General features: G+C 38.6%; 1 protein-coding gene across 1 annotated transcript; it reads left to right on the top strand.

Annotated features, from left to right (window-relative positions):
• The first annotated feature begins 1,342 nt into the window (after positions 1-1,342).
• Positions 1,343-23,105, top strand: lrrc3b (leucine rich repeat containing 3B). The gene is made up of 2 exons (XM_069719168.1): positions 1,343-1,481; positions 16,899-23,105. The coding sequence occupies exon 2, from the start codon at positions 17,036-17,038 to the stop codon at positions 17,816-17,818; it is 783 nt and encodes a 260-aa protein (XP_069575269.1). The 5' UTR covers positions 1,343-1,481; positions 16,899-17,035; the 3' UTR covers positions 17,819-23,105.
• Positions 23,106-23,393: the final 288 nt, after the last annotated feature.

Genomic DNA, 23,393 nt, shown 5'->3' with positions numbered 1-23,393 from the left:
CATTTTGCTCATCTCTCTGATGTCAATGTTTTTTACAAAACAGAATCAATTGACAGCCTGGGGAAAAGAACAGTGTGAAATGTTGGTAATATTGTGTTTTCAGCCTAAACTCATGATTATGCTGTTGTCTGAGAAAAAGTAAGGAAAGAATTATAGATATACTTCAAGTATTAAAACAAATTCCATAGCTTGTCTGGACGGAAAAGAAAAGATCCTGTTATCTTTGTATGACCAGTCAACAATTGGCTGGGTAACCTCATAGCCTCAAGCAATGAACGCATAGATGTTTTGTTCCTTTTTCAGAGAAAGTAACTGAAGACATTTTTTTCATACCTTACTGTCACAGTAGGATTGCTGTGAGGAGACTCACCTGGCTGTCAGCTTTAATGTAGAGCAGCCGTGTCTATAATACTGAAAGGATTGATGCAATATGTTCTTGTTATGTTATCGGAAATGAGGACATACCTGAGGCTGCAGATAATAAGGAATGAATTACGGTGCCATTCATGACTCAGATCATTTAACACCCGGCCTGGAGCATAAAAATTAAGAGGCTTGTTCTGACGACATTTATTCTAAATAGCACAATGGTCGACATAGATCCAATTAGCAAGGGAAGGTTAGGACTGATGAGGAAATCTCTTACACTGTAGTTATTTCCCATAAACACGCAAGTCGATCTCCTGTATGAAATTTCCAGCTTCTGAAGTCTAAAAGTCTCACAAACATGCCATGTCCTGCTGCCGACGGCTGGAGGAAAGAATGGAGATGTAATGACTTTCAAAAGCCAACAAAATCTTTCACTTGTCCAGAATCAGAACCACTTGGGGAATCAACAGCACAAAAATGCTGCAGCAGAACAATGGAGTGGGTTATGGTTAATGCAATATTGAGGTTGCAATATGACTTTGATCAGTTATTACTGTTCTGAGAAATCTAGTTTCAGGTTTGATTCTATAAGAAGTTATCCAGGGCTGTGTGCAAGGTAAGACAGTAGATACATGAAATTATGACTCTGATTCCTGAGAGTTGATTAAAAAAAACAACAATATATAATTGTAAAAGTTTCTTATGTATTAAAAACGATATGTTTGTGTTTGTTATATTTGATTGTTCACTCTGAAAAGACTACAAACGATATGATTTTAATATTCAGTTAAATCTTCCTTCCTGTTGTAAATGGTGGGTCACTAGTTGTTGATGTTCAAATTAATCTTAAAACCAATTTACATGATTGATCATTATACTGAAAGCTGAGACCGGAAGTGGGGTTCGTCTTTGCAGAGACTTCACACAGCGAACCCCTCCCTTTTCTCCCCATTCACTCCTGTGCAGTGTTTTATCCAGAGGTAAAAGATGCGAATTCACACTGCGACTCGTACATCGGAGCGGATAGTCCAGCAGGCGGGCTGCCTCCTCACTCCGGCTGCTCAGCTTCACGGGATGAGGAGCTTCTCCCCGGAGCAGTAGAGGACCTGCAGGTGAGGAGACTTGTGTCGCCTGTTGCTCCTGTCTCGGCTGTATCGCTGTATGTTTGAGCCGTCTGTCTGCCACGGTTGCTCGTTTCATGAATGTTTGCATGGAAGAACTGTTTTTGATAGATTTCATTTATAATGTTGACAATGAATGATTTTAAATAAGTAGTTATATGCTTGTTAGTTAGTTGTTGGTTTTGTCTAATTGTACAATTATACCACACAAAGCTTTAATTTGGTGTCGGCAGTCCAGGTAAGCTGATGCGTGACGTTTTCACACGGAACGTCGTGCCAGACGCCATTTTAAAAAAATAGAATTTCATGTTTATTTGGTTTTTATCGAAATACCACAGCATCTTAAATTGATGTCAGTATGTCATTCAAGAGAAGAGAAGCCACGTATTAATGCGGCGTACAAGGAAGCCGCATTTCTTTTTTCGCCGTTTGCATAATTTAAACTTTATTCCAGCTTCATCTGCAATTTCTTGCTATCTTTTCCCAGCAAAACGCACCTCGAAGGGCGGTAGCGGCCAGTGTGAACCATTCATAAAAGTTGAAATAATGTTTAAATAACCGCTGCTGAGTGTGTTCATTGTGTGCCGAATAATAAGGTCTCTCCTATAGATTTAGAAGCTGTTTTTAAATCTGCAACTAGTTCAGCCATTGTTTGCCAGGGAAGACTGGCATATTCAATTTCTAAATGATTAAATAGAGTTTTGCGTGACGTTCTTCACATTTCGTCGCGGCCACAGGTTAAACAAATAGTAAGAAGGCTGAAAGGTAATTGTTAGGTTATCTGCTATTGTCTGCTCAGGTCATAGAACCGACAGGATGTGTTGGCAAAGCCTCGTATGTGATGTGACAGCGGAGCTTTCAAAGCGTCACATTTATGCGGCAATGAACTAGTTGAGTTAGAGCAGAGGTTTTCCACATGTGAGGCCACAGCTGGATGATGAGGGGTTTCTCGGTGTATCCCTCCAGACTGCAGGTACATCCCGGTCATGCGGTGTTCTTGTTATTCATATCTTGATCGTCTGTTCAGACTTATCACATTCACAAGGTGGTGACCAGACACCTGACTGACACGTCGGTATCTTGTAGCCTGCAGAGAGCGTTAACTGAAACTCAGTTCAAATGCCCCCAGAAAGGTCGTTCAGCCCCTGACCAGCTACTTCTAGTTGTTGCGTTTCTTGTGGACCTAGTGTACCGATTTTAAAGTCTTATTTTAAAGTGGTTACTCTTAGGTTGGGAGACTCTATTTCAGCAAAGTGGCCTGAATCTGAGAATATTTGTCATATTTGTTCAGTTAATTTTAAATTATATTTTTATGTAAATTTCCCAGGTATGAAATGAGTAGACAGCTTCTTTCGTGCAGCCAGGAATAAAATCAAAATCACAAGTTATTTGCAGGGCTGGGTATCAATACTTTTTTGTTGTCATTGCATTGAGTACTGCTCCAAAATGCCAAGTGAAAAATGCCTATTAGTAATTTATTGATTTGATGTTTACCTATTTAAATCCACATATAGACTTGTTGTTGTTGTCTTTTAGAATCAAATGACACTAAATGAACTCAAAACACAAGATTTAGTTCACTGCATCTCACTGTCACTATATTTAGATGGTCTTTCCTTCAGGGAATTTAATTGTAGCTCAGTAGTGGATTTGGAGTTGATTGATGGGCGGCTTCATGTTGAGGTGACTGATTAACTCTAACAAGTCTATATTGTAGACAAATTTGTGATAAAGACGTAAAGTCGAAATGTCACTCTTGTGCTCAATAATTAAATCAAATTTATGAATGATTTATGTATTTTTGTGAAAGCATCTATTCAGCATGTTGGAAAGTTTATATAATACGAGATTCTGATTAGGATCAGCGTTTACGGAAATTAAGCCTGTATTTAAGTTAGTATAGCTTCTTATCGCAAATATTTTCCTTTATTACTGACTAATGAGCAGTTCGAAGCTATCAAGATATCATATTGATAGATATCATATTGGTGCTGATATCGACACCTTGTCACAAGATTGTTTACAAAATAGTCACATTTTTAACTGTTGTCACCTAAATCCCTGTTTGGGTGAGTTGCTTGTTGTTTTTCATCTTTATACATTAAAATCATCATAGTGAAGTCACAATATTGGCATAAATCATTTATTATAACCAGCTTCAGGGATGAATGTATCAATACCTTAAGTATAATGTACCTTTAAATCCCATCCTTCCTGCTTGTCAGTACATTTCCACACCAGCTGCAGGATGTGGTTCTCTTCTATTACAATCTGCCTCAATAGGTTAAACGATGCAGCTGAAGGTATTTTAATGAGGCCACAATGGTGTAATGTGACTGTTGAATGCATTGATTATTTCACATTTGACCACCACTAGCTGCTTCTCTGGTTACGGTAATTTATGAACTACTCCAAACGCATACTGTGTCCTCATCAGCACAGAAACAGAAATTATGCAAGGAATTTTGATAATCACATTTTTATTTATTTTGGAAGCTTTCTTTATTTTCAGTGATCTTAGTTTATATGTGTTCCATCTATTTGGATGTACTCTTGTTTTTTAAAGCTGCATTTCTATTATATTTATTCAAATTTTTTGTTGTTGTGGCCACTCGAGGGCAGCAGAACAAGCTGTAAACGCCACATTGACATCACCATATAAAGCTTACAAAAGTATTTGCTAATAGTTGCCAATATGTGCATCTGGCAGACATGGAGCAAAGTTAGCATTCATTTGGTGTCTTCTTTTCACCCCATCAACTTGTGAGGTGTACGTGTATATACCTTAGGGTCGGGCAATATCTACCAAGCTGGAATATGATGTTGACTACTAGCACAGGCTGTCTACCTGATGCTTGTTTTACCAAAGCTTTCTCTGGTTTAGTGTCATTTATTTTATGTTTCAGTTTACCTCACCTACAATTTCACATCAGACTCACAGAAGACCAACGCCCCCTCACACAGTTCATTTATCCACTGCAGCGCAGAACCTGACCCTCTTAAATAATCTGAATAGTCTGGACCGACATGATTCAAGCTTGGTGGAGAATCACAAACTCTATAGCGTTAAAACATTTACAATGTTGAGTATGTCGTAAATGTGTAATTGACAGCACATTGAAATGAGGCTGGATTGAGCAAAGGATGTCTCGTCGTGCTAAATGCATGTTGCTTCAACCCCTCCTGCAATCTGGACTCCCACTGGGATGACTGTCAGTGATCGGCACATCGTCCGTCAGCCGAATCCTACATTATAGCAAATTTCCAAAAGCAAATACGTTCAAGAGGAAATGTATTTTAATTTACATCAGACTCACTTCTGGGAATCATATCTGCCTTAGTTCTTAATGGTCAACCATAGGACATCACCAGGTTGTCTTTGTTTTTAGTTTTTAGTTGTTGTTGTTGTTGGTAAGCAGTTAGTGGACAGATGGTTTAACAGAGCTTTTCACTGAAGAGTTCTCTCAAACAATGTTAATGACAGCAGTGAGAAAAAGACGGTAAAATAGTGGGCCGTAAAACCAAAACAATAAGCTCAGAGGTGCTAAAAGATCTGTAATGAGAGTTGGTTTGACTGGCAAATTACATCTGGTAGTTTGATTCATTGTTGATATAAAATCATCGATTAGTGCCACTTTAAAGAATAAATTACCTTGGTGTCGTCTACACATTACAAACTGTGGGTTGATCAACTAGAAACCGAAAAGTTGATTGGTTGTGCAATGAACAGTATTTTTCCTTAAATGATACAATTCGTTTTCTTTTTGCATTCTCTTGCTAAAGGTTGAGAAACAGATATCTCCTGATATTTTAACCCTCACTCACAGAGGAGGCTGTCTGACCTTTCACGATCTAACCTGTAAGACCAGTGAAGCAGCTCTGCTGTGAGGTTGTGCAGGTTGTAGTGTGTCAGGTGTGCTAGCCTTGTTTTGTAATGAATGCTGCAGAAAAAGCTGTAGTGTGCAGAGTAAGTGCTCATCCATGCCACAAACATTCTGATTGCAAGCAATTTTGAGGCAGTTGGTAACAGCCCCATTTTCCTCAAATGTGCCTCTTTTGAAAGTAGAGCTATATGTCGGTCATCTATAACTGGGAGTGCATTGGAGAGGACTGAGTAGGAATCCAACCGCTATACAGGTTTTTAGCAGTTTTAAGTGTTTTTTGATGACATCAATTCAGTTGCAAATTGAAAATTGAATGCAGCAATCCTACTTCCAGCCCAGCTGTCTTGTCATATTTTATGGTATTGTTGTCAAAAATGTCAGGCTTTATGGTTAAAGCTGCATTAAGTCATATTTACTTGGTTTTGAGTATGATTACCTTATTCTGTTTATATGATTAATGTGTTAGCCCATGAACACATCTAATGTAACTTTTATGTTATTGACACAAGGACAGCATTCACTCTCCTTTTACTCAAGCTGTTTTGGTCTCCACCCACTAGCCAGATATTTTGTTTCACTATGATTCCTGCTTAGTTATGAATTTAGTCTCTCTGGTGTTTGGCATTGGGTAGCATGTGCCATTTTTACAGATCTTCTTCACTGAAAATAGTTGCCTGCTGCTGGACTGTGAGAGCACGAGAGTGAAATAAACCAGTAAAGCTGTGAAATAAAAAACAATATTTTCTGAAAGTTTGTCATTACAGGTGATGATGATTTTTCATTTAAAACATCAAAAATGTATGTGCTAGGACCATATTTGTTGTCATGATTGTCATGGCAGAGGCTGATTCCTTTGAGCTGCAGTTCTTTTAATGGCCACTAGATGCTACCTCCCAAGTACATGTCTGCATTGAAGTTGATTGCAAAACCTGCCAGTTTCTCATTGGAAATACATTTAGAAAATGCACAATTTCCTCCAAAAGAATCTACAAGCATGGATAATACCAGCATCTCTGAAATTATTTATTTATTCAGTCACATATCCTAGACTGAAATGTAACTTTAGAATCAGCTCCCAGTAAGAAACAATTTACTTTGCAGGTTAAAAGATAACTATATGTCTAAAACTTTACTAAATGTGATTGGTAAGAGAAAGTTCTTGTAAGACTATATTTCAATATTGTTTTCAAAATGCAGTTGAGGCAGTAGCTAAGGCTCCATTATATTTCAAATGAATTGCTTGTTGGATTCCGTAACAGTTTCTGAAAGTCAGTCACTCAGTTCCTGTTTTCAATGGTTGAATCTGACACAGACAATCTAAGAATTGTTTGAAGTCCAAAAGTCCAAAAACAGGAAGAAGGTTAAAAAACTTGACAGGCAAAAAAAGCTGGAAAGCTACAGCTGGGATAACACGAGACAATCTGACAGAGGGCAAGTGGAAGTAGACTGGTATACACTAGAGACCTTTTTCACAGTAGACATTTGTCTCATAGTAGGGAAAGCACAGGTGTACTAATGAAAGTTCACTTCCATTAAGTGTCTTATTACATAATAACAGTGAACCAGCTTGCACAAAAGCAGGATGTGGCCTATGTGGAACGCAGACATAATTGATACTCCTTTGCTTTCCCGAGGGAGAATTCAAAATGTCTTCTGTAAGAAAAAGGTCTGTGATGTGGCCTTTACAATGTCGGAAATCAAAATCTTCTACAAGCCTCGAGTTCACGAGTTGACGTGTTTTTGGACGTTTTCAGAAATGGCAGAGGCCATGGAAATACATTTTTTTATTGAATGCCAAGCTAGTAAATTTAGATTTTAGTCATGTAGATTTTGTCTTCATAACATAGATATTAGTCTTCATCTGAGGAAAATGTTGATCTTCCCAATGGTCGCATCTTTTCCCTCTGTGTCTTTGCATTTCCTGCATTACGTTACGCTAAGCATGTTGTTTCAACACATCATATATTACTAAATATAACATCATTTCTCCTTTCACAATAGAAAAATTCAAAAAATGTCCCTCATTGCATCACTGGAAAATGCAATCTGGTTGATTTCATTCAAAATGTATTTGACCCACGCTTTTTAGCCAAGTTTATCCCAGATTGTATCGCCTGACATCTTTTGACTAAAACATTGCCAAATAATTTCTTACTGGAAATATGAACTACCTATATAAACATGTACATTTTTAATCCCTTTTAGGACACCAATTTATCCTCCAAGAACGTATGCAAAGCCCTATTGGGTGTTTCACACCTCCAACAGTCTGAATCTTAAAATCCGGGTCTATCTAGTTTTGATAGAATTATCTAAAAGCAATTAAAACATTTAACTGCATGAGTGTAGTTCTGACATCCCTTGGTAGCCCTTTAATTACTCTCAAAAGCACTGTTCTTTCTCTGTGACAGGGACATTTAATTATTTTTTCCTTGCCAGCCTTGAATCATTTGTCACCGTAATTGACTGGTACATAATCAATGAATAATAGCGAGCAATTTCATAACCCAGGCCATGCATCTTTCAAAAACTGTAGAGAAAAACGTAACTATTGAGGAGGTGTTTCTCTAACCTGACACAGGAAATATCTCAATTGAACATTTACTGGAATTCTGAACTGGAAATTCTGTGTCGGAACAGCAGCTTCTTCTTACCTTTAAAAAAAAAACATTCAGTTTTAGTGCAATGAGACCAATCTGTATGTGTAAGACATCCAAGGGAAACTTTGTAGTAATTAAATTGGGCCGTAGATGGAGGATTTCAGATACTGAAATATGGAATAATTTTAAATACAGTAGATGTTTGAGCGTGTGCAGCCTGTATGTGACAAAGGGAGAGACCATATTCAGAAGGTGCGTCAAAGGGGGAAGAAGAGAACAGACCATTCCCTACTTCAAATCCAGAAGTATCTCTCAGGTGGCACAGCCCAGTATTTTTAATATCTAATATAAAAAGCACAGAGAGGGAACAGAGGCTGTAGAGGTTATACTACCTCACCTGCTGGCTTTTGAAGTTTTTCCAGCTGCATCTTTTCTGATCCACAAAGGGTTGGTTGGAGTTTTTATTTACTTTCAGTGGGGTCCAAGATCCTCACTGGGGTTGAGGTCAGGTGACTGTGGAGGAAAGTCTATGACAGTCAGCACTCCTTGGTTTTCTTTGGTTTTCAAGTAATGCTTTAAAACTGTGAGGTGTGTTTGGGCCCATTCTCATTATTAAGCTGCAGTACAAATCCTTTTTCATCTTTTTTTTTATTTATTTTTTTTTATCTTTGGAGCGTGTCTCTGAAGAACGTAGCATTTCTTCTCCTTGGTCAGGGTGGAGTTCATTTGGTAAAATGGGCCAACAATGTCAGTAAAAATGCTGTATTCTGTTGGGAACTTGAGGCACCGTTATATTTATAACAGGTGAACGATTGCTGTGTTCAAATGGAACTGGTGAGCTCTCGGTTGCAACATGGGAAGTCGTGTGCAGCGTACGCTTGGCGTGCAAGTGGTTAAGTCTTAACTAGAAGGCAACGGCAACATGGACGGCGTTTAAAAGCCACAGAAGTTAACAATTTAGCAAGCAAACAGCTGGATAACGTAATGCAGGAATTGCAAAGGCACAGAGGGAAACAATGTGAGCATTGGGAAGATCAACATTTTCCTCTGGGACTAAAATGACAACACATTAACTTAACATCTAATGAAAAATGAATTTCCAGGGCCTTCGTCATTTCCATTAACATCAGCAAACACGTCAACTCGTGAACCTTAGGCTTATGGAAAAAAAAAGTTCTGATGTCGTGAATACCACAAGAGGGACTGTTCATATGGACTCTTCTTGTGTACACTGTAAATATGACCATATTTGAACGCATCATGAGAATCCAAGAACACTGTGCCCGCCCACCTATAGTGGGAACATGATTGCACCCAAAGCATGCCAGTCATACGAGACACGCCCTCAGATATACTGCTGGTCTAATAACTAATTAATTATGGAGTGGACACCACAACTCTGATCAGAAGGAGTGAGGGAAACTGAATTTAATAATTAGCAAATCCTGTAAACACATTTAATGGAAAATGGAGCAAACATATCAAATGTTGAAGCTGAATAAAATTGAATTTTTAATGTAGTGCCGTCTGAAGGCCCAAAGATGACAGCCATCCAACATTAATTTTTGGCCTTGTCCCTTGCATACAAGGACTTCTCTGGACTGTCTTTTAATGATATTATGAACCATAGATGATGAAATCCCCAAATTCTTTGCAATTTTACATTAAAGAACATCATTGTTAGATTGTTGCACCATTGGCCCACGCAGTCGTCAACAAAGTGGTGAACCTCTCCTCATCTTCACTGCTGAGAGACTGTGTCTCTCTGAAATACTATTTTTATACCCAATAATGTTACCGACCTGACCAGTTGTGAAATGTTCCTCCAGCTGTTTTTTTTTGTTGTTTTTTTTTTTTACCATTACACACATTTTCATGTCTTTGTTACCCCTGTCCAAACTTTTTGGAGATGGGTTGCTGGTATCAAATTCAAAATGAACATATATTTTTCATAGAACAATTCAACTTCTGTTTTAGTTTGATATTTTCTATTTGTTCTATTTTTAATTCAATATAGGTTAACATGATCATGCAAATCATTACATTCTGTTTTTATTTACATTTTACATTGTGTCCCAACACTTTGGAAGCAGGGTTATAGCAAATGACACCATAATGAAAAATATTTACTGACTTTGTATTTCATTAGTGGAGTCTATGGAGCCAGAGGCTTTTTGGAGCCACCAATCACCAAATGCCGTGAAGTGCAATGTCACTAAGGCCGCTATGGCCTTAGTGACATTGCACTTCACGGCATTTGTACATTGGCTTTCCTTTTCAGACATGGAAGTTACGTCCATTTGTATATACAATCTATGGTTTTGTCAGAATTAATGACGGCCAGATGATACAGGGCGCAGTCCATCTAAAACAAGTCTGTGGGAGTAAAAAGGGCTCAGCCTTATAGGACACCCGCATCTATTACCGCAATACCAGCCACTGCCAACTTCACTGTCCAGTCCAACAGACAACCAAATTTACTTTTACAAAATGTACCTCAAAGAATTACCTAATAATTTGGAGTGCTCTACTGCTTATATTGTTTTTTTTCCTAATGAAGATAGATCATCAATAACTAGATTTATTTTAGAAAAATTACTTAAAACAGCTGGCCATTGTAGTTTTTAACAAATGTCAAACAGTTGGAAATAGCTTATTTGCTGAGGACTATTTTCAGTTATGGATAAATAAACATTTCTTCCTCTTTAGTATTTAGTAGACTACGATGGTGTATATGTGAAATAAACTACAATGTGTGTGTATATGGTTATAAAGGAACATGTTAATCTGTGTAACACTGGGGCTCACCGGCGTTTTTTTTTTTTTTTTAATGTTTTTGTGGACAACAATGAAAGTCAATGGTGCAGTGGAATAACAGACAAAAGTAATAAAATCCGTTCTTTGTTGGTTCGGGTAGGCATACGAGATTAGTTGACAATAAAAAAATATATTTTCGATCTAACTCCATATTTAGAAACATATATCACAGGGGCATAGTTTGACATAATAAAGGTCTTAAAATTGATGTTATTCTCTTTACAAGCTTCAAGCAATTTTGGACCTTATTCTGGAACAAAGCTGTCGGTTAAACACAAAAATAAGACATCACACAGAAGCATATTCATGTCGTCTGAAAGGCCCTTAAAGCAAATGGCTCTAAATTCAGTTTGACAGCACAATATTTCTTTGACACACTGGCTGTGCGGCTGTAATGATGTCAGTGTCGATCAGTCCATCACTTTGTTCAAGACTGAAGTGTCTCAACAACTATCCCAAGGATTGTCATGAAGTTCGGTACAGACAGTTTTGGTGTGAACAGGATGAGACCTAAAGACTTTTGTTTTGTCTGCCTCTTGTGCTACCATGAGATTGATGTGTGGTCTTGAGTGAAATGTTTTTACGGCTAATTCAATTCAATTTTATTTTATTCAAATAGTGCAAGATTCACAACACAGGTTGTCTCAAGGCATGTAACATAGAAAACTCCCTAAAACATAACTTTCACAACATTATAAAGAGAAACCCAACAATTCACACCAGTGATTGCTAAAGGAAAAAACATCCTTTTAACAGGAAGAAACCTCCGACAGTCCTTGCACCAGACTAAGCGAGCAAGCAGAATAGAGAGGAAACAAAAAGTAAACAGAACTGTGGGAGAGAGAAGGCATAAAGTTATGAGATATAATGGTGGCACATGAATGCGTGGAGAGTGGAAGAGAGGGGAGATCAGTGCATCATTGAAGGTCCTCCAGCAACCTGGACCTACAACGTCAGAACTAAGGGATGACTCACGGTCAACTGAGCCAGTCATCACGATAAGCTTTGTCAAATAGGAGTTTGCTGTTTTTGTGTAGAAACACTTCTGCCAGCCGCTGCATTGTCTGTTGGTTGTGACCCCAGTGCTGTGGAAACCAAACAACATGAGCTTTATGTCCTCTACCTCGTCCACACGCACCTCGATTTCTGTATCAGGAAAATAAGACTTCTTCCAAAGAAGCACCCTTGGCTGATTTAAAATCAGCCAAGGGTGCTTCGCATTGACCATTTATTGTTGAATGTGGACGTATAGGAGGCAGGATATGAGGCTGATCTACGTACGTGTATTTCACCGTGGATTGTGATTTATAAAGGGAGCATTGGGTGCAGATGTGCTCGCGCATGGTTTTATAAATCTAAATATTATTTAGTGTACGCTTTTTTCGGCCTTTGTGTGTACGTACACTTTTAGTATGGATTCTTCGCAGTGTTTTATAAAGGACGCCACTGGCTTCCCATAAGGACCAAACAAACAGCTTTAATAGATTCAACACAAAACCTGTTTCCATACAACAACAGGTTTTTCCTCTCTTGACAGAGCAGCAGCTGGATGAAAAGCTTGATGTGGGCCTCGGAGCTACTGGTCCTCTGCTGCAAAAAAACAAACGATCCCTTGGCTCTCCTCTCATCGGCTGTTGTTAGACACTATTATTGCTACCTCCACGCCAGCAAATAAATAGGAGTTGCCTCTAAAAGTGGTACAAAACTTTTCAGAACCTACATGTATTAATGCCGTATATATATTTTCATCATCTTTAAAGCCCTTAAAAAACTCTGCTCTTGCCCCTCCATTTTACAAAGATGAAATTATTTTATTTTTTTTAAATTTGTATCCCCCTTCTTTTTACTGAATTCCAAATAAACTTAAAGAAATCAAAACGCTCAAACGACAATAACCTTTCATGAACTAACAAAATGGACATGTAAAAATATTTAAAACTGCATTGATTGCCAGGAAAGAGTCGTGAAGGCCACTGAAAGTTTAGAAGACTGTGGCTGTGGTGCCATTGTTTCTTTACGCTGTCCTTAGAGCTGCTGCAAGATTGTGACTCACACTGACAAAACAAAGTGTATTAGATCATTGCGAGGTAGAATTAGTCATCTTTGTTAACTCATAGTAAATCATAATATTCCTCACCATGAGAAAGGTTAATGGAATGAGTGAAATACTGTATCTGCAGATTTGCTGTTCTTCAGACTCAAACTGTGTACGAGATATATACCACCATACAAAGTGCCCAAAGTTGATTGGTTCCAAAGTAATTGGACAGATACACATTACGTCAAACACTGTTATTATATTTAATATTAAGTGTAAAGTCCTTTGCAGCAAGTGAGTGCAGTTTTGGGGCCGCAGAGATCAGCAGACTCTTTGTATCATCCTGGTTAGGCTCTCCCAGACCTTCACTGCAGACTGCTTTCACTCCTACTTATTGTCGTTCTCTCTTTGGTTCCTCAGCAAGTGCATTGAAATCGGTGAATGATGATTGATTTTGCCCGTAAGTTTAGGATCTCTGACCTGCTGAAAGATTAAATGTGGTCCAGTGAGTTTTACTGCATTTGGTTGAATTTAAGGTCACAGAAGGCTTCTCTATACCGGTCTCCATTCATCCTATTCATTCTCTGTCAACACTATTTCAGTTTCCTTGGCAGCCATACCTTTACAAGGCATAGCAGAACACCATTGTTTTTGACAGATATACTTTCGTCTTTCCATCCCCTTGGAGGTTTTTGTGAACCGCAGCCGGAACTTTCTGGTTTTGAGTCTACTGATAGTTTTATTATTGTGCCGAATCTCTGGATGGTTGACAATGAAACAAGTCCACCTTCATCCACCCTGCAGAACATCCATGACCTGCTGTGCACTCACCAGGCTTTTTATTCATCATACAAATGCCTTTCTTCTCATCAAGACTTGAACTCTTTACAGCTTTTTCTTTTTTTTTTAAATTTTCTAGTTTAATCTTGTGTACCTATTTTTTTTTTTTTTTTTTTTTTTTTTTTAGATTAAATCCAAGTGTTTTTTTTTTCTCCAAACCAAATGTGTTTAATATCTCCGATAGACTTTGCCTACTTTTTGTCCTCATTATTATCCTTTGCACTTGTCACCTCTTTACTCTGACAGACAACTCTCTCTCTGTCTGAATAGCAAATCTGTGCCAGGTGTTAGCTCTCTTTTTCTTGAGCTAATATTGAAAATATTGAAACAACACAGGTGCCAAAGTAACATTTAGCCATATTTCCGTACTAGCGAGAAGCTAGTCTAAGCGCGCGTCAAAACATATTTGCAATTTGGTACAGCGCAAGTAACTTTTTTCTATGAACCCGGCTGCGCCGAGGTGGTTGAAACAGCACAACAAGGGGAGTGTTTGTAAAGTTACACCTGTGCAGTTGTGTCACTTTTGAGGTGAAATCATGCTTGCATTTCCGCTAGCTCAAACCAAGTGTAGGTGCCACGCAGCCGACCGGGGGCTATTTTTGTGGCTTTAGTGGACGAGAGCCCACATGAATAGACCTATCCAAAATCTCACTGACAGGTTTGATGGATGTCCTGCATATTTCATCCCACTTCCATACACAGTTAAAACAAGATTTTAATGCAACCTTCCGATCCAGTTAATCTTGTAAAAAAATTAAGGGGACTGTTGTTTATTGAATTGGATGTGAATCAGGTCGTTGGCACACATCATGACGCAGGAGCTAATTTTAGCCGTATAATATAAAAGGCCACTCAGGTTAACTACAAATGAAATGCAATTAAATTACACATGAAGGAGTACCAATTCAAAAACCTTTTCACCTCCTTATTTGGTATAGTAATCCACCCAGCTGTACAAAGCTGTATAGTGAGACACTGTGTCATTTATTACAAAAAGTCAATTGTACACACTCATAGCTTCCGATGCAATTTATTTATTAACCCCACAACATCACTGATTTTACAAGAACATTGGTCCTCATCAGTGTTAATAATACATGAATTGCATTGGGAGCTTTCAGTGCGTTTAATTAACTTATGCTCACTTCTCATTGTTCCTGCAACTTATTTCAATATATTGGATGAGTTTTCTTTGTTCACTTTGACAATGAATTAGTAGTGAAATGGAAAACTAAGTTTTGAGTTGAATTATCCTGCGCTGGAGGAAGAATCTCAGTCATCAATGTCTATGATATGCAAATTTTAGTCTTGTCCTTCGTCTTGTGTCATTGAACAGCTCCCTACATTTGCAGCAGTTCTCGTAGTACCAGGGAAAGAGACATTTGTAATATTGGCTACCTCTTCCTAACCTAATTTAACATCAGCATCATACTTGTAGTACCATAAATCCAGTGATTACGAGCCTGAACTTTGGCTGGCGGTGGCAGTCTGCTCCTTAGTCAGCCATTATGAAATTGACAATACACTGTGCCACATTACCAACAAGTTGGTCACACCAGCGCTTCCAGTGCACCCTTTGGTTTGTGACCTGCCATTCTGAAGCCTAAAGTTCGGTATTTTGGTCCCGGTGCCATCTTGCTGTTTTGGAGCCAGAAATGATCATATTTGGACAAGCTGGGATGTAGCGAGTGGTGAATCTGACTGGATCTGACTAGGAACCCGAGGACACTACACTTGCCCACCTATAGCAGAAGCCAGACTGCATCACAGGCCTGTCAACCAAACAAACATCCCCCTAAAAATACAGTTAATTAATGATGAAATTATTTTAAGATGGACCTCCAGAAAACCAAGAAGGAGTGACTTTAGTAAATGACATCATTATGACTTTGGCAAAAGTTCATTGACTTTATAATTCCTGAGAGAAGTTTAATGGGAGTCTCTTGAGCCTGAACCTTCTGGGAACCAACCCTTAGTGGCCTCACTTAGAGGCACTTCCGCATTGCCTCGCTTTTCAGATCTGGAGGCTATGTCCTCTTTAATATGCAGTTTATGATTTCTGCTGCATCTAGATTGATGAAAATAAAGGACTAAAGGTCCAATTACTTTTAAACCCTTGTAGTTTGTGCACTCTGTTTTAAAGGCACTATATCTCCTACACAGTTCTTTACACTGATGTAAACCTTCTCAAATAAAAGCTGTATACTTGGCACTTGAATGTAGTATCTATTATGATATTTAAAATTTTAATATGCTAGATCGTGAGCTAGAGAACTGAATGCCCCCCACCCCTCCACCCCACCGCCTTATATGGACACACTTTACATCTGACTATCTATGTTATATAACAGCTGACTCGGATGTGGACACTCTACTGATACCTTTGTCGCAAGATTGAACCAGATTTTTTTTCTGACTACTTCTGGGGAGGAAAACAGTTTTATAATAATGAACATGTATATATAATCACAGTTTGAGATAGTATGGTGAACTTCACAGCAAACAGTTGCTTATTCATACATTTATTTGGATTCATTCTTGTGTCGCTCTGTTGTTCGTCTTGCCACTGCCAACTATTTTAAAAGAACAAATTCTGCAAAACAGGAGTTAAACAAAATGCCTGAAGCTAATTAACATTCAAACTGGAGGTCACATTACATGAAGTCCCCTCATGTATGCCTCTTACCGTACACCTGTTGGTGCTGGCTTTACAGATAAATTTAGAGGGTATATAATTTATATATTTTCACAATTGAAATGGCAACACGCCATAGTTTTGCAGACACCTTCAGCAGGTATGCATCCTCAGGGTAACAAATTCCATAGGATTTTTTTTAAATGCAACTCATCCCAAATCTGTTGAGATACTTCAGTCTGGACCAAAGTGTCTAAAACTGTTATGGAATCAGTTACTACATGGCAATAGATTTCCCTCCCAGATTGTCTGATATGGCAAGACAACTAAGTGTTAGTGAAGAACCCATCATTGAAAAGGCCAGCAAGTAAAGAAGCAGTCTATTTTCCCATGTGAGTACACAACTGACTTTAAAAGTATCGTTTTGCCAGTTGCTGAGCTTGTTGTTCCAACAAAAGCTTCTTTAACCGCATCTGAAAATTGAACAAATACAGGCTCCTGTAAAATTGTCAAGGAGGACCTTTGATGGTGATATCGACAAACAGAACAATTATAAAAATGTCAACTCTTACTTTCTGTGTTATCTCATTCCAGGCCACGCCAAAGCATGATAACATCTGTTCACACACTCGTGGGGAGATTGTGAAGACCAGTTGCCACAATGCGATGTGTGTAAAGGACCAGTGGTGGTGTTGTGGCCCGAGGCGGGATGCTGCTGACGGTCAGTCAGTATGACTCTGCTGGACTTGTGGCTGTCGCGCTCAATCCCCATGTGCCTGCTCCTTCAGAGCCTTGTCCTCATGGCCCTGTGTTTCCCCTCGGCCAGCATGTGCCCAAAGGGCTGCATGTGCCTACGCGACCCCCACCTCCATGGTCTCAACGTTACCTGCATTCAGTCCCGCCTCAAAGAGATCCCCCCCAGCCTCCCGGTCGACACCGTCCTGCTGAGGTTGGACCACAACCAGATAGGTGCCGTCCCCGATCAAGCCTTCCATGGACTCCGGCTTTTGAGAGAGCTCAATCTCTCCTACAACGCAGTAGAGACTTTAGGGGAAGGTGCCTTCAGTGGCATAGAGGCAACTTTGCAGGTACTGGACCTTTCCCACAACCGCATCACTAGCGTACACAAGGATGCCTTTGCCCGGCTGAAGGCCCGCATCATTGTGGACGATAACCCCTGGCATTGTGACTGTGCCCTCCAGCAGGCCATTGGCGGAATGGCACACAACCATGAGGCCGCCGCCCGGGTTCTCTGCAGGAGCTCAGAGCTTCGAGATCAGGAGGGACGACCCTTCTTGGCGGTGGACACTGACCTCTGTAACCTTGCCAAAAGGACCACAGACTACGCTATGCTGGTGACCATGTTTGGTTGGTTTGCCATGGTCATTTCATACGTGGTGTATTATGTACGTCAGAACCAGGAAGACGCCCGACGCCACCTGGAGTACCTCAAGTCTCTCCCCAGCAAGCCCAAGAAACCTGATGAGGGTGATGATATCAGCACTGTTGTCTGACAGCAGTGTCATCATGACTATATCCACCACAAACCTATCAAACACCAAAATGTTGATGTAATGGGACCCACATTTATAGTGTTTACTATTTCAAACTTTTAGGTGATGTGACCATCAAAACCTTTGTATTTTGGAAATGTTGTCATTTGTCGTTATCAGGGTATGTTCATGGCTGAGCGAAGATGAGATGAGAAGGGAGGCCATACCACTATTGTCTTTTCTACAAAAAAAAAAAAAAAAATACTTTGAAAATTTGAATCTCAGGTTTAAATACAGTCATGGTAATCACTTTTTTAAATGGAAATTTGGAATATCTGGGGGATAAAAGTATTTGTAATACACAACACCCTTTATTCCATTTTCCAAAGCCCCCTTTTTGGAATCTCAAAGGAAACAAAGAAAGGTTTACATAAGAATTGAATGAACACTACATGGTTTTTGGGGTATTTTACTTACCCCATGATAGCAAGTTTCAATTACAGTATCTGAATTAACAGTTACTGCAAATAAATCTTTAGCATTTTCTGAATCCACGGCCTCCTAATGATACTGCTTTTGGATTTGGTGTATGCCGATCTGGGATATAAAGTCGTCTTTACCACACAAAATTAGGTATCTACATAATACAATTCAGACACAACACATTTTTCACTGAAAGATTTAGTTAATCATTTGGCTATGAAGAATACGGGATTCTAAGGAAGCCCTTTTCTGCCAGGGGAAGAAAAAACAAACTAAACAAGGATTTTATAAAAACATGTCAAAAATGTCGGACTTTTGTGTATGGCACTCTCACTAACTCTCACTGATGGATCACTGCTGACTTTATATCTTGCAAGGCTACACCTTATCCCAGTTTCTGGACTAGAAAAAAAAGAAACAAATTCATCACCAGATTAACAAAGTCCTAATCGGATTTTTAATTAAAGAATGTTCCGTTACACAATTGGAGAAACAATATTATGAGTGGAGAAACCTGTGCAGCTATTGATCACTGATACACTCTGTGGAGGCAAACAGTCCAGTGGGTTTATGTTTTTTCAAAATGCATTGTGGATTTTTGGATATTTGGATCCAATAAAGGATTGATCATAAGCCTATTAAGTTAAATTGGCATGGCAGGTTCTTGGCGGCTATAGAACACACGACTTCATTGTTGAGGGTTTATAAAGAAACCAAACGTGGCAACGTACCAACTGATGGTGAGTTTTTGTTAAAAAACTCGGACACTATTGCAACCACTGCCACAAAAATGAAGAAAAGTTATAAATGTTGTTATTTTTACTAAATTATTTAGTAATGACATAAAACTTTATCTGTGACTTTGATTACACATTATTGATATACTTAATGAAAACAAAAATCACTGATGAATTCATACGTACTAAGATGATGTAAAGCTACAAAACTAGCCACGACATCTTGGTCATGTTTTACAGTCAGTACAGTCCAACTGCCAAAATCCATATTGAAGAAGCTGTGGACGAATCAGAAGGTTAATTTGCTCGCCTGAGCTGATTACTGGTACTCATGAATGTGGATTGTGATATGGAGTCACCGCAGTAAGAATCATACCAGATATAGAATGGAATATGTTTTGTCACTGAAAATGTTAATGAAAGTGAAAAATAATAAGTGGATTCACCCGTGATTCAGAATGTAAAGTGTTCTCCGTTTGGCCTGTGCCCCACTCTTCCATCAAATTCCGTAATCCTGCTCACAAACAAACAAACAAACAAACAAACAAACCAACAAACCACATCCAAAACAAAACCTCCTTGGCAGCGGTAACTAAACTTGTGTGTAAGTGTAGTAACTTTCTAGATTAATTTAATAATTTAGTCCGTCATTTTAACATTAACTATCTCGTTATAAGAAATGATGTATCTAAATAATGAGAAACTGAGAAAATCAGCAATTGGCTGCCATTTCAAACTGCACAGGTCAGACTCGTCATACAGCAAGGCCATTGTGTGCTACTGTACAATAAAGATGAACATTGTCCTAATCTGTAAAATATTGTCCATGAACACACAATCTAGAAAAGTTGTTTTGTTGATATTTTTCAAGAACAGTTTTTCAGTACAGAAAGATTGTTTATTACAAGAAATTGATTAGTCTATGGTGGATTTAGACATTTTTTTATCAAACTTTAAAAATGTATTTATTATGTCACGCAATGTAATAACTTGAAATATACCCGTAAAACTAATCCTGCCATAAGCATCCACACAGGGCTGCATATTTTAAGTATATGCCTGTGTTTGATCGTTTTTTGGGGTTAATTAAACTGCTATAAAATACTTTTGGTCATACAATGCCGAAATCTTGAATTTGAAAATCTGTACACGGGATGCTATGAATAACAATTTGCAATCAGTTTATGATGAGTACAGCATTTTAAGATTCCCCCATTCTGTCTTTATGGATAGACTAAAAACATCACTTTTTCCGAGCTGAGCCGTGCTCTGGAAGAGCCCATCACTTATAAGAAGAAGCCGATGGGGAAATAAGATGTCAGGGCATTTAGATAATGCAGGTAGATTGTGCCTGACCATTTCTGTTACTCGCCTAATCTGACAAGCCAACCTTCAAACCAATCTCACGCTATGATTTGCATCAGGGGGGTGTAAATGTTGGTATGAATGTCTTTCTGAAGCGACTGTCTGAAAATTTGTATCTCCGTATTTAAGTGATATTGCATCTCACCCTTCTCCCTGATGGTGTTTAATCCCCTTATATTTTCAATGTGGTTGTTTGGAACAACAATTTTTTTTTTTTTTTTTTTTTTTTGATGCAGCCGCGACAGTATATTGCACAAATATCTTTCTTTCTTGGATATTGTGACCCTTAGAAACAAACTCTTGCCTTTAGAAAAATGACCATTGCAAAGTTACCTCTAAATTTGTCCAAGAGCCTTTTTAGAATTTGGGAGGGCACAACCAGGGTCTTCTTTGCCTTTTTCAAAATATCTGTCAGTTTTGGCTGTTTAACATCAAATATAGAAACATTATTTTGATTGGAAACAAGGAATTCTGCTTAGTTTTAAGTATATTCATGCAAAACAAAACAAAAATATCAAACTAACTTGGTGTGGTTAGCTGCAAGCAAATGCTATCCAACGTATCCACTGGTTTCAAATGTGAATGATGACTATCTGAGCTACTACAACTGGGAGCTACAGTATATGCTTGGTAATGAACTCTCATTGATGACGACCCTACATTGTAATGGGTAAGAGATTTTAGGTATTCCAAAACATTTTTAAAAAGGGGCCCTTAAAATGTTACCTGGCATGAGTGAATTCCTTCTTGACCTTGGAAAATGTGTTTGACAAAAATAAAAACAAATCTTCTACAACTTTTCCAGAGGTTTCCAGAAAGATTCAGGACCTGATACCGGATGCAGTCTTTAAACCAGCCACTGTCATTGAAATTAACTTTCATGTTGGACAATTCTGCACCTCACAATTTATGTCCAGTGCCACTGTAGAAAGCAGTGTGACCTTTATGTGGCAAGATGTGAAGAAATAGTTAGGTTTCTGAAGGCTTCCAACTTTAATGCCGAAATTTAGACTTTGCTTCCTTAGAGCTATCCTAAACTCCTGATCGTAACATTTGACAGATTATTAGTATTCACCCTTTTATTAACCCCAACCAGTAGCTTTATGTATACTTAATAAGCAAGGGTTTTAGTCGGTTAAGCCTTCCCATACTCTAATGAGGTTTTTTTTTGTACCTTTCCTTACCGTAACTATACCATAGTCGCCATGTACAGATAGAGCAGAAAGCAAGAATACCAGGTTTTGCAGAAATGCCTCAATATTCAGTAGTACTGAAGGTACTCCGGTTACATGATGACAACTAAACTCTCTCCATGACAACTGAACAAATTCCTACAGATAGAGACTGTGAGGTAAGCCTGAACAGTCTGGAGAGAGCAGTCAAAAACATGCTCTTCTGGAATCCAACGTTTCTGGTTCTGGTTTAACATTTGTGGACAGGCTGTTGCTGTGTTGTACTGTGTTTTGGTTCCTTCAGTGTATAAAGTCTACATTTGCTCCTATTGTCTTTCGCCAGCTGTTGTCAATCAGAGTCAGTCTTTGTATATTTGCACTGAGCTGAAGTAAGCACAAGACTAAATGTCAGTTTCAGTGGACTGTTTTTGATGTTTTGTGGTTAGTCGAGTCCTACAGTGTCTCTGGTGTTACTGATAATTGTTACTTCATTCCATTCTTCCAGACTGGTCCCTTTCAAAGGGAGGGCAGATTCTTCAAACGTGGGAATGGCAGTCAATATGATCATCTTGGTCATGACAAATCATCACAAACAACCCTATCTATTCAAGTCACGCTGCCAATGCATGCATCATTTCCCTTTAATAGCACTGTGGACAGTAATGTTCCCGGCAGTGGCTGAAGAGAAAATTGATGCTGTCTTTTCTCAAATGGCTTCCTTCTCATCACAGCCGCTGAAGCTCACTAAAACATAGGACCAGAGAATGCCACTGAAAAGCCAGATAAAAGACGAGATGGATATGTAAAGGTACAGGAAATTAGATGTTCACCAAAATAAATAATGGCTACTTAGATGAAATAAGATGAAAAAAGTCCTGCATATGCTTGGTCACACGGTGGATTGTAGGTGTTGCTGATATTTTGTGTATTTCTTTTTTGGTTCATGTTTTAACTGTTTGTCTCAGAATTGATAGAATAATGGTTGTTAAAATGACGTCTTAGGGGATATGCAATGAGAATATGTAGGTAGAGAATACATGTAAATAGGAATGTTGATGTTTTGTGAAATACTTGAAATCCCTTTAATTAGTTGTTCTTGGATGTGCTACAGCCCTTAGCCTTGTCTTGTCGAGGCAACCTCATAGACTCGTGACAGGATCAGGATAGTCTATAAAATGCATGTACAATGTAATGAAGCACAGTGTAGCCAAGGACCCGAGAGTATTTCTAAGTGCCTGAATACGTATCTCACATTTTATTTTTTTATTTTATGTCTTCTTTTTCCACCTCTGGTCTTAGTTTAAGATTCTCACTGTTTAGTGGATTTGTCGATTACAGTTTTTGCAACTTAGAAAAAAAACAGAATCAACCATGTTGATGTAAAGAGCTGTCAAAATAAAGTGAATTTTACTGTACCATCTCACAGTTCTCCGTGCACAGGCAGAGCAGTGTGTGTGATAGACTGACTCACCCAGTGTTAGCACAGACTATCACGGTTATGTTGTAATGGCATGACATACAGAAAATGAAATAAAGGAGGTATGCATTGGTTTATGGTATATTTTCTTTCTCTGCTGCCATAAACAATATGCCCAGCTCTGTGCAGTAAATGAGTAAAGCATTACAGTGATTCCAAGAGAATGCAGTGTCTAAATCTTTTCTGTTGCTAATGTTTATCAAAAAGTACCATGAAAAAACAAATCTGTGGGTAAGTATCACATGACTAGTGCAATGGCTGATAAGATAATGCTCATCTTATCCAAAATCTAATTATCTAACACTTGTGTGCCCTGAAAAAACAATGAGGCAAATACAGAAAAATAAATGTTAGTCAGGATT

This window comes from Brachyistius frenatus, unplaced genomic scaffold, assembly GCF_029030835.1.
Source record: "Brachyistius frenatus isolate BFR_SWC_R1_liver_20210118 unplaced genomic scaffold, ASM2903083v1 Contig_209, whole genome shotgun sequence".
In the NCBI taxonomy this organism is placed as follows: Eukaryota; Metazoa; Chordata; class Actinopteri; family Embiotocidae; genus Brachyistius; species Brachyistius frenatus.
Note: the sequence above shows the minus strand (reverse complement) of the source record. Positions and strands in the feature narration are given on the sequence as shown.